The sequence below is a fragment of the Apteryx rowi genome, unplaced genomic scaffold, assembly GCF_003343035.1.
Source record: "Apteryx rowi isolate R43461 unplaced genomic scaffold, aptRow1 scaffold_26, whole genome shotgun sequence".
Lineage (NCBI taxonomy): Eukaryota > Metazoa > Chordata > Aves > Apterygiformes > Apterygidae > Apteryx > Apteryx rowi.
The window spans coordinates 3,364,278-3,376,996 of NW_020448974.1; the positions used below are offsets into that span (position 1 = coordinate 3,364,278).

A 12,719-nucleotide genomic window follows, 5' to 3' on the forward strand; every position below is an offset into this window, starting at 1 on the left:
CTTGACACAGATGAGCTGTGCCATTAATATAATGCTTAGAGATTTCTGGGAAAGTGGTACTTAGGGAAGTGGGAGTCATAACTGTAAACACCTCGTGCAATGCACTGGGTTTAGATGCGTTTTGGAACTAACGGCTACTGATGACTCTAAAACAGCATACCCTGCCCAGACCTCTGACCTCAGAGATATGCCAAAATCAGTGCTGCAGGGCCATCGCTCTCTCTAAAGACACTTCAGCATCAGTACATTGGCAGCCTGAGATAAATTTGTGAGAAATGAAGTCCTGAAATACTCTTAGAAATGCAGAGGTAGGGAAAAAAATCAGTGGTGTTAAGATCTACTAAGTTAGAATTTCCCATTAGAAAAACAAACAAATCTTACTCGAGGCATAGCAAATATCTACTCTTCCCTGTCTTCTGTGATATTAAAAGATCAGTAGGCCTAGATGAGCAGCCAAAGATCCATGCAGCATAAGTCACACTATCGCAGTGGTCTTCCTTCTTATTTTCTGTCATAATCTGGGCTTCTTCTACCAGGGCAGGTATGTTGTACCTGAACAAAAGAAAAAACAAAACAAGTGACCTATCAGCTTCTGAGAACACATCATGAACTTTCATCATGTACTAACAGCTTACTATACCTTCTGGCAACACAAGCTCATGAGTGCCTTCCACAGGCACTATCAGAAATACTCCCACTATAAAGCAACTGGCACAGGTGAGACCACACCATACTATACCCAGTTTTGTGCTTCCCAGTACAAGGCAGACATACTGGAGTGAGTCCAGCAGAAGGACATACAAAGACAGGCTGAGAGAACTGGCCTTAGACAGTTTTAAAAGGTTAAGGCAAAGGGACTCTAATTACTATCTCCAGTTACCTAATGGGATGATACAGATATTTCTAATGATCACCTTCTTAGGGTAATTTGTAAGATGTTATACAACAGCATATAAACCTCTTCATAAAAATACGTAACCACCTTTTCTTCAAGAAGCTTTTGAAAATTAAATCATTTTCTAGAGACAGGTAGTAGTTCCTAGGTTGGGAGCTTTCTAATCTGCTGTGGATGGTGGGTGAAACAAGCTTCCTCGTTCTCCCTCCTCTCTCCCCTTGCTTTTCTGGAAAGATCAGCTTAACAGAGAGGCATTACTCTTCCCATCAACCTGCTGAACTATTTATTTTCTTCTTTCACTCTATTTTGCCCTTGCCAGTAAACACACAGTTCTTGGCATTTTTCTATTATGGAGCATTTTCATGTTTACAATTATTCCTATGCCATCTTTTAAGCAGATAGGTTTATTCTTCTGTCCTTTGCATCTCAGCTGGACACTTCATAAGAAATTATAAAGAAGCAGAAGCTTGGTTATTTCTCTTCTCTTTCCAGCCAATTATCCCTTCATCAAATATACATACCCTTTCTTTAGAACTAACAAACAGAAGAGTTGAAGAGGAACAGGGAGAAGAACAGGAACAGCTACAAAGATACTGTTTCCCCCCCCCCCCCCAAAAAAAAATCACATAAAAAATGTTAGACTTATTTCCTCTACCGAATAACAGTTACTTTGGAATGTGGTTGTTATAAAGGCAGAAAGTACAGCTCAACCATGTGTTTGTATTTCTGCTTCAGTATATCATAGATGCCAATTTTATTTTCTGGTAAAAATCAAAATAAAACTAACAGATCAAAGAAACTACATATTCAAGATATTTAAGCTCCAACAAGTTAAAGCACTGACACAGTATCTCACTGATACAGGAGAAGGTTTTATAAACACCATCTTTCAGGACAGAGGAAGGGGGGGAGGAAAAAAAGATAAAAGACAAACACAGTACACAGTTATTTTATTGAAATACTTGAAAAGGCCAGCGATGGAAAAATAGGTTTGTCACGAGGAATAATGTTAGATTTACTTGATCATTAAAAAAGCTGTGTCTACAGGTAATTCTAGCCAGTTACAGAATGCACTGTGAACCATGCAACTAATATACTACAGTAGAATAGGCACTGTGTAATATTTAGGTCTAGCTCATACACAGCTTAACAAGTATGATTTACAGATGTGAGAAATTAAACAGCAACACTTTCTGAATTATAAACATTTACAATATATAAATCTTCTCATCTGATTCATACGGGTTATAAAACACAACATAGTGGAAAATGAAAAAAACGCAGAATTACACACAGCATATGAAGTTGGTCTGGCAGTTTCTGAAGTTTACTTTTTTCCTCTTAAAAGAAATCTTAGACTGCTAAACATGTCACTGGTCATATAACATACAAAATCATAGGCCAAGTCAGCCACAGTGACTTTTTTTTCTTGAAATACATAGTTCAGTGGGTAAATTTTTTTTTCAGTTAAAAAAATAGATAAGAAAGAAAATCACAAATTCTGCCTGGTACAGCTTGTAGTCCCAAAATATGAAGTCCCTTCAGATGAATTTGTAATAAATAAGCAATCCTTGAGGAAGAGTGATCCTTGAGTTGAACCTATTCTACTGAAAATGAATTTCAATTATACACTATCATGTCACTATGGTGAAACATCTAAGAACAGTATTTTGAATAACTTTTTGGGAAGCCATGTCTTACTGCCTTAGTATGTACAGGTTATTTACAGCAAATTCCCTTTTGGCCTCATAAGTTAAGCCATTTTAGCTGGCTGTTAAGATGCAATTCTTTTTTTCCACACATTATGCAATACTGTAATTAGAACTATAATTTAAAATAATCTTATGCATGAATTACAAATATTAATAAAGTAACTCTGCATATATAAATATTCCTAGCAGAATTTAAAGCATTCAGAATGTACATAAAAGTTTATTTTTATTTGGTAGGGCCAGATGTGCTTCTTCCCAGATCATCGTTGTTTTAATAACGCTTTGTACATAGCAAAACCCAAAACTGCAAAAACAGTAGCACCAAAACTTGCTCGAAGCCAAAATGTAGAGCTCTTGAGGTCTGCTTGTGTCACATGCCTGCAATTTAACACACAAAAAAAACAGGTTAATGTCATGACAGGAATATCAGACAACTTGTGCTAAACAGCTCTGCTTTTGGAAATTCATCATTACACTTGTCACGAGCAAGCAGCATACAGTTAGGCCTGAAGAATAACCATACAGGCATTTGTACTTTTGTTAAAAGCTTAGAACTTGATCTGCAGCCTTGATCACATTAGTGGATCTTACTAAAATCTGAGACTTCACACAGCTGAAAGAGGAATGCCAGAGCAGATCATTAGTCAGCTATGAATGTGGGGAGGGCAATCTGCTGTCTTTGAGAGGACCAGCAAGTATACAGAAAAGGAAAGCAAAAATAGCTAGTAAATAATTAAGCATCCATAGTGAGAACAAGTATGATGCAGCAAAATATAATTTTTTTTAATCTTCTGTTTGCATATTTCTGCTTTTTCATGCAAAACCTTCCCAGTCTTGTTGAGTATCTATTTAAATTTCTTGCAAAAAAAAAAAGTTTACTGACAAGTAGCAAGTAATATTTTTCCAAAAGCTAGAATCAAAGAATGACAGTTTGTAAAGCCCTTCCCAATACAGTCACAAGAACAGCAACAGAAGCAGTCATCCAATACGAAGCTGAAAGCTAAGAGAATGTGCTAGTGAAACAGGCAGTGACACTGGCATCAACAGAAAAAGACAAGATGTAACAACAATATGAAGTGACTGGATGACATAAAAAGCCACATTTTGCATGACAATAGAGACAGCCAATGACCCAAATATTGCAAAAAGTTTGTGAGCATGCTCAGTTAAACACTGCTAGCCATCCTCAAAGTAGTCTCAAGTATGACAGCTTACCATAAAGCAGGAGTTACTGTTTAAAACAAGTTATCATAAACACCACAATTCAAACACAAGAAGTTCCTAAATAATAGTAAATTTTTTTTTTGTTTTTTAAGATAGAAATTGCAACAGAACTTTACTATCCTATGTATTTTAGCCTGTATTAATTGTCATGGGTTACTCAGTGAAAGCTGTAGGATTATTACATACAAGAAACAGAGACCCTGAGCATACACTGTGTGTAAGACAGTTTATGTAGCGTGAACGGCAGAGCTATCATATACAAGTTGTTTTGTAGAGCAGGAATTGTTACTTGTTATCAAAATGCACAAAACCAGTTTAAGATATTCTTTAGCAGACATTTGCAGGAGCAGCATGAGCTATGTAGATAACCAGTGTACTGTAATATCACATGCTGAAGAACAGGCACAAGTTCTTTGGTGCACAAACAGCCAGTCACAGCTGCTCACTAAAAATTCCTATTCTTAAATAAGAATATCTTGCTCTGTTATGGAACAGCTCAAATTCATGAGTTCCTGCAAGCATTAGTTCTTCCACAGCTAATTTGGACAAACTCTCTGCATACTAGATGTCAGGTGGTTTGCCAAGGGGAAAAAAGGGAAAAGGCAATGGCAAGGTCACCTTAGTTAGGGTGCTGTTACCTGTCTTCAAGTAAACGTGGACCAAGAGATGACTCCATGAAGATGGAATCTTCTACAAAGTTGACGGCGTGCACCTGTTGCATAATACTGCTCTCCTCGTCTGCTAACAGCATGGCACCCAACTCATCTATGTAGGGTCTTAACCTTTTTACACACATGCACAGTTTGCAGTTCATAGCATGGCTCAACAACAGCGTCTCAAAATATGCCAAAGTGACAAAGCCCACACGATTTATAATCAGCTAATTTTTACCCATCTAGTCCCTGATTCTTGTGCAGTTGTTAAAAACTTAGTGCTTGGGGAAAACAGAAATAGCTGCAGTTTGTGCTTTTGATAAGCTAAGTCAAAAATATAGTTGTATAAATAAATGCCACTGCTTTAAACAAAACTGCTTAAGAAACTGAATCTCTTGCCACCCCATCTCCAAAGCCTCAGCTTTCATGCATCTATAGGATACTGCAATACTCCTGCACCATACACGTGAGCTAGAGTACCTGTGCAGAACACACTGGGATGACTCCAACACATCAGCCCTAAAACTGACAAGATCTCATTACTGTTGATAATTCAAGACTGTATTTTAGCACTACTAAGAAGTTTTAGAGCAAGCTTGTTTTTTAGTAAAAGATTGTAAAACCCTTAAGATCAGTAAATTATAATATTTATCTGTATATGTAAAAAAATCACTTGTATGTAACATGTAGATTATGTGACAAGTTCTGCTGGGTGGATATTTGTATAATTAACAGCTCTCAAGTTTAATTTGGTTAATTCAAATGTCCAACTACTTGCATAATTTAAAAAGCATGCCCTTAAAAGTGCAAATCATTATTTAAATTGCAAATAAACGCTTCTGCATTGCCTTGTAAAGCACTATCACTTACATCTAGATTTTCTGATTCCTATCTGTAATTTGCCTTGTTGTAACACTTTGCTGGTCCATATTTAATGGTACACAAGAAACTCACTAAGCATGCTAAAGTAATACTACGTCCTTTTAAAAAGCAATGAATATGTTCTCAGTTATGATAAAATCCTCTTTTCATGTCTAAATGGAGAGTAAATTGACTCTGATCCTTTATCTAAGCCCAACGGTTACAGATTCTTTCATTTAAGTGAAGGAATTAAAACAGGGCAGGGATTTGTCTCATGACCACAAGGGAAGCTACTGACTTTAATGAGTAAGGATTAGGGCCCTCAGAATATCTCAGTACAAAAATTTAAAGTCCAAAAGTAATTACTGAAATTCAGAACACTTTGAATATCTAATTCCTTTACACCTTTGAAAAAAACTCAAATTTTCTTTGTGTGTTCCTTACACTGTCATAAATTCCATTTTTTTTGCAACTTTGTTCTCTAATCACATTGTTTAGCTGCCATTAAAAAAAAACAGTCTAAAATGTTAAAAAAGAATCAATATTTGTTTCTGGCATAGGCTCTTTGACATGAAGGTGATTATAGTGCAGATAAACTTTCTCAAACATGTACAGAAAGCTTCTACATCTTCAATAAATGTTACTTTGAAATAACATTAAATTTTTACTTTAGTGTTGTTGTGTTTATGGAACTAATTTGCATCAATGGTAGAAATTACTACTGCCTTGCTAGCAAGAGTGTAACTATCAATTTCATTAACTCCAAACTAGAAAATTACTCTGTGCTTGGCAGGGGAAAGAAAAGTATGTATGTATGTGCACACACACTAGTTAGGACTCCATAAACAATGCTGTATTTGAAGCTCTTGCTTATTAGTAATAATACTTAGCTTTCAAACTTCAGAAATAGAATTGTGTGGGAATTTAATCAGACAATTAGTTCCACATATATACGAAGTCTAGAAATTCTGCCTCTGGCATAAGATTCAGATTTTAATACACGTTTTGGGAAAAAAAAGTGCAACTGATATTAAGGGCAGGTTGAATAAAGAGTAATTTGCTGCTTGTTGAATGACATGTTTCCAATCTGTGCAGTCTTTCTTTTAAGAGGCTTTAACAACTCACAAGAAGTTTGCATCATGCACTAAGCAAGAAGTTAACTGAGCATGCCTATCATGGTCACACACTGAAAACTGCTGAATTCTGGGCCAGTACTGACACTTTTCCCCATGTCAGCAGCAAAAGAATCCCAAGTTTGGGAAGATTTAACTTTAATTATAGGAGTTCCAAAACATTCCCATTTTAACTATGAAAGCATTTTAAAAGCACAGCAGTGAGGCCAGACTAGCCAAGTGGCTACTCACACCAGAATTATAAGCAAAGTTAATGCAGCCAGCAAGCAGCAGTCTGCTCTGAGAGGTAGTAGGTTCTAACAATAAAATACAAGCAGCTGAATTCCAAAAACATCATATAACATATGCAAGCTGCTGCAGCTTTCCTTCAGGCACATAATTTCCTAGGATGCAAACCAACTCCAGCAGTTAGAATTTTCCCCCACGCATTAGCCATCTAAAATGTGAGAAGCTCCAAGCACATCTTATTATCTACAAAACCTAAAAGGAATGTAAAATGCCAATTCAATATATTCCATTTGGAAAGTAGTCAAAGAATGCAGCTTTGCAAACTTCTACTCAGTATGGAGCATTAAACAGTTCAGAGAAGGATGAAAATAGTTAAGTAAAATATTGTTATACTGTCCTAATTTGAAGGAGACCTAAGTAAAGGGATAGATTTCTTCAATCAGATTTAATGATAATATACTACTACAGTTTTGAAAAAATAATCCAAGTACACTGCACACTGTGGAAAAATAAAATCTGGATTGTGTTTTTAGAGCTCTTCCCATTATTAAAAGGAAAATAAAACTATTCTCTTTAATTTCAGAGAAGGAAGGTTTTCTAGGAAAAAAAAAGTTCTTATAAATAATTCCTGAAACAATCTTGTTTTATATGCAAGTAAAACCTCACTTCTATTTCACACTATTTAAAAACTTCAGAATGAAGAAAAACATTGTCTGAGAAGTCTCCCTCCCTGAACGACACAATTCTCATGCATAAGAATAATTTTGAAACAAACTCAGCTGCCACAGAAAAAAATGCCACTACTATAACAAGCAAAAGGCAACAAGTGAATGATGAAAACCAAGAAAGCAGAAATACACACTTAAAATGGATGCCATGGAGTTAAAAAAAAACAACAAAAAAAAAACAAGCTGATGGTTAAAGAAAGTGTTAGAATGACATATGCAGAAATCTTGCTTTTAAAAAGAGGTAAAATAATGTAGTAAGAAGAGATTAAGTGCCAGCCAGACAACTACAAATGAACACCTAAAGGAAAGAACAAATCAAAAAATATAAAAACACTACAGCATAGTAACAAGTCTCATACATGCATCTACAGTGCTCTGAATGCAGTGTCTTCCTCAAAGAATCAAACTGTGATCCTGGGTAGTTCAAACCAACAATCCTGTTCCTGTACAATAAATATTCCAAAGCTGATCTTCCACATTTGTTGAAATTGCTTTTCTGATAACCTACAAAGCCTCAAGAGAGTCTCTGAAGTTTGTCTATACAAGAGAAATTGAGGGTGGGTATGAACATATCTTTCAGTTGCACGGAAGCAATGTTCTTCCTTTAATTACTAAGGTGGGAATAGTCAAATACAAAATTATATTTTGCTTCAGTAACAGTGTGTAAGCATTACTTAGCAACAAATAATACAGGAAGGGTCCAATCGGAACAATTTCTGGTTATATACTTCCACTGTCTAAAACTTCAGAATAGGAGGAGACCAGGAGAATAAATACTCTTGAGAAACCTCCTTTGCCTGTTAGATAACTAACTTTTGCCCAACTTTCTAGCTTGATGGTAAGCATTTGTAAAAAACAAAATAAAAAATTCATACTAACTACATCAAAAAAAGTCTCCTTGACTCAAATGCCTTCTCTAATCTAATCACAAATCTTCATTAGATTAAAAATACTTTTAAGGAGTATTTTTTAACATTTTTGAACAAGAAAAGCTATCTCTACCCTCCTAAGTCTACAGTTAGGGGCTAATACCTGTTTTTTTTGTTGTTGTTAGCTGTGTTTTTAAAAAACACAGCTATCTCAGCTCTACTGTTCTTTACTACGTATGTAGTCCTACAGCAGCCCATGTACTGCATGGTGAATAAGCTGTGCCAGTTTGCACATCCAAGCTACAAGTGTGTTCCATAAGGAAACACTCTTGAAGAGCTCCCTAGAAAGCGAGTTGGTTAGATGAAGTTAGCGTGCTGGAACCTCCAACAAAACACCAGTGACTAACTAAACGACTGTAGACAGATTCTAGCAAGTAACTCTTCCTTTCCATAGGATCAATGCAAAAGTTTGAGGAATTCTTTGTTCTGAATTACAGAATTTTTAGAGAGTAGTGGATTCAGACGTTTATTCCCCACTATCAAGTGACAAGGTGCGGAATGACAGCACCCAAGATTTTCCAGTAAAAGATTTCAGGACAACCAGTCTTCGACAGTGTCTCAGGGGAATGAAGTACAGTGTCTAATGAAGGACTCAAATGCCCATACAAAAGAGAAACAAGCCACAACAGTTAATGTAGCAATCCATAACCATTCTGAAAAGAAAAATGAGGATTAATTATAGAAGTGGTTTCAGCCTCACTAGCAAAGAGTTGGGGTTTTCTAGGAGTGACTGCTGAACGAAATTTTAGAGTGACAATATGCAAAGAGACTTTTGTTTCAGGGGATCTTTGTCTGAGGGAAGACTACTATGAAAGATATGTAGCATGAACGATCTCACTCACATTTATAGTATTTTCCTGAGCTAACCATCCCCTCTCCTCTGCTCCCCCCCAAATTCTTACTCTCTGGTTAATACTTGTATCTTGAATTCCAAAAGCAGTATTTCACCAAGATGCTTAATACTCTAGATATGCACATCAGTAGGCCTCCTATGCACGTGTAACTTGCATTTAAAGGAGACATTCACTCTGTTCGAAGCAGCTACATCTGAAAACAATATAATATAGTAATAAACATGGAACAGCAGCATGTCATGATATTCTAACCACAGCCTTCCAATAAACATTTTCATCATAGTCTGACTCCAAGAAGGCTATAAAGGATGGAAACACTACACTACAAAAATTGTTCGGTTTGAACTCCCATTTGCTGGGGGAAGATGATAAATGCTGAGCTGTCAGTAATTCATGTGTGTCAAAACCAAGGTGTTTCATAAACACAGCCTGCAGTACACACAAGACAAGGTGTAGCACTGTTTTCAATGCTGAAAACCAGTTCTCAGAATCTACAGTATCAGTTTACCAATTGCTTTTTTTCAAAATATCTGCAAACACACATGGTTAATCATTTACCACTTCTAATATGTTGTGTTTTATTCAGAGAGGAACTGGATGTTAAAAGCTCCAGATTTTTTCACAACATATCCACTCACTGTGTAAACCAGCCATAAATATATATGCATATATTTATACACACAGAAATTCTATCAACTCCCCAAAACAAAACCAGCAACTGTAAACATGTAGTATGCTATATAACGCTGCTATAGTCAAGCCTTGCCTTTGTCTACATTAAATGAAAATATATTTGTAGAACTGATATCTAAGAGGCACTGCATCTAATGAATACTAAAACCTATAATGTCTCAAATGAGACACATTTTACAGATTTAGAGACACTACTTGCTGTCTGTTATCAGTTCCCTAACAACACAGGCCTAATTTCTCCTTATTTGCAATCACTAAATGGCTGAATTGACCACCAAATTGGTGACGTTTCAAAAATATCTTTAAACTAAGCTCCAAAGACCAAGAGTACTTTTAAGCTACGCAGATCAACGCTTGAAAAATCTTATGACAATTATTAAAATAAGCATCTGCCTGCTTAGTGGATATGGAGTGAAAAATCTGCAGTATATAAGGTTACCAATTGCTTTTTCAGAAAAAAATTTATTTTAAAAGCACACCTGGTACCTAGTAAATAAAGTTAAGGACCTGTTAAGAACTGCAGTGAAGAGTTTGTTCTTTACAGATTGCAGCAAGTCTGAGTTGAGGAAGTTCTGACAGATGCAAAATGTACACCTGTTGCAGGCGCACATACAGCGTAACCGGGCATGGCTGCGAAAACACACAGAAGGACAGGAGTTGAAATCTTGCTCATAGAAATCAGGTGCACATTAGGACTGTGCCACAACCAAGAGAGATTTAGGAATAAAAGTTACATTTGAATGAGTAAGGAGAGGAAAAAAAATAAATAAATACAAGGGGGAAAGCAAGGGTAAAACTACAGCTGTGCAGAATTTTAGGGTTAGATGTCCTAGGTGTTGGACATTTTGGCATTATCACCTATATGCAGATCGTAATAGCAAAACACAAGCATCAATGAAAATATTTGCTGAATTACATTCAAGTTTGTAAGGAAAGCATCCAAAGGCTTCGGAGTATGTCTGCACAGCAATAGGTAACACCCCTTTTTCAAAGGAAAGTAAGCCACATTTTCTACCACTTTGAATGCACGCTGTACAAAGTGACAGTTACCCCTACTTTTCCCACCCTAACACACACACATGCTTGAAAACTAGGGGAGAAGCAGGGATATTGGCACAACAGACACTTATAGCCAGTGCTACACTTTTAGTAGTGTCCTAATATTCCACAGCTACAAAATAAATAGAGGAGAATGAAATCAAAAGCTTTACAGATCTAATTCAAGAAATTCTTTTTCAGATACAAAACAAAAACCACTAGATTTTGGGTGAAAGTGACATTAGTTCTATTTAATTTAAAGCAAATGTCAGCTGTCATACTAGACTCTATCTATAATATTTATCTAGTACATCACCATATTAAAAGCTCCACCCACCAAACAGAGATGCAAACTGAGCTTGGCAACAGAGTGAGATATGTGCTGAAAAAGAATGCGAGCTTAAGTATATTATGTCTGAAGCCCAACAGATGTTTATACAGACATTACATGAAATATATCAGATCTATAAGATTCATGATTTGAAGCATACACTAATAAACACCCCAAATAAGAAAAAGCTTTAAGCTGTGCATTGGGGGAATTACTATTCACTAATGAGTGTTATAACTTGTAATCAACTGTAAAATTGTACTGTAAAGTTGTACTGTAATCCTTGTTAATAGCTCAAATTATTCACAACTATCTCAAAATTACTGAGATATGAACACTGAGAAAATGAGTTATGCATCCACAATGTGTACGGAACACAAATCTACATATTCATTGGATAAATATATCTAAAATGCAACATGAACTGGATGAAATAGCGTATTTGTTAAAAAATGGGTTAATAACAATAGTTGATACTATCTTATATGTTGGATGTAAACCAACTTTTTAAATTCGAAATAATTTCAAGATTCTACTTAAGCTGCTGTTACATCTCTCTCTGTTGCTAAACCTCAACGAGGCAGTTCCACCCTCACGGCTAACAATGATATGCAGTGGTACTGTGTGTGACCCATGCAGTATGAAAAGTATAATGGTTCAAGTACTTACGGATACATTGCCATCGTTGTCAGTTTAACAAAGATATCCTTACTTGGAGCATCAACAGTATTACAAGTAAAGGCTTGAGGCGGAGGCATTTTGTGTTTTTTGCAGAATTCAGCAGGGGAAATGCTATATTCTTGTCTAACTTCATGCAAGTCAGACTTTGCAGCTACCACTAAGCAAGGTATTCTGCTATCCATGAAGTGCTGCTGCAAATTTGAAGAAAAAGAGAGAAAGAAACAGTACATGATATATTCAGCCTGAAATAGCCTGAATTTAACTGGTTGCAGCAGCAGTAAGATATATTCATTGCACTAAGTCTGGCGCTTTTAGAAGCGGAATATTTTATATAGACAGGTATACCTTAGCTTTGTATGAAAAAAAGGAAAAAAAAACCTCTTCCATGACATTTCCAATGCATTTGCCATATATAACCRGCACTCACACAGAATATGTATTTTAAGCAGAACTACTGCATAAAAGACTAGTAACTGAAACTGAATTTTGTCAATGAACAGACACATATATAAGATACAAACCTTAAAAATCCTGGCACAGTACTCAAAGGACTTAGGGTTACTGACATCATATACCAGGCAGACAGCGTCGCATATGGTCTCAGTGTCGGTTAAAAATTCAGAATCACTGACATCATGTAGCTGGAAAAAAGGTGGTGGGAATGGGAGAAAAGCTCTGTCATTATGCAGTTAAAGGAACTTTATAACTTTCATTTTCTCGTAATTTTATGGCTCATTTTTATGTATCCTTAGAACTAAT

The 12,719-nt window shown here is 36.0% G+C and overlaps 1 protein-coding gene across 2 annotated transcripts in view; it reads right to left on the bottom strand.

Moving 5' to 3' along the window:
• Positions 1-1,672: 1,672 nt before the first annotated feature.
• Positions 1,673-12,719, bottom strand: part of RHOT1 (ras homolog family member T1) — a 25,613-nt gene continuing 14,566 nt past the window's right edge. The window contains exons 17-20 of one of the 2 annotated variants that reach the window (XM_026067459.1): positions 12,482-12,601; positions 11,949-12,151; positions 10,418-10,540; positions 2,468-2,985 (exon numbers count right to left, since the gene is read on the bottom strand). In XM_026067459.1, coding sequence (XP_025923244.1) covers positions 2,868-2,985; positions 10,418-10,540; positions 11,949-12,151; positions 12,482-12,601 — 564 coding nt within the window. In that variant the 3' untranslated portion in view covers positions 2,468-2,867. Of the gene's footprint in view, positions 2,986-10,417; positions 10,541-11,948; positions 12,152-12,481; positions 12,602-12,719 lie in introns of both variants that reach the window. The other variant, XM_026067460.1, reaches the window with a different exon arrangement.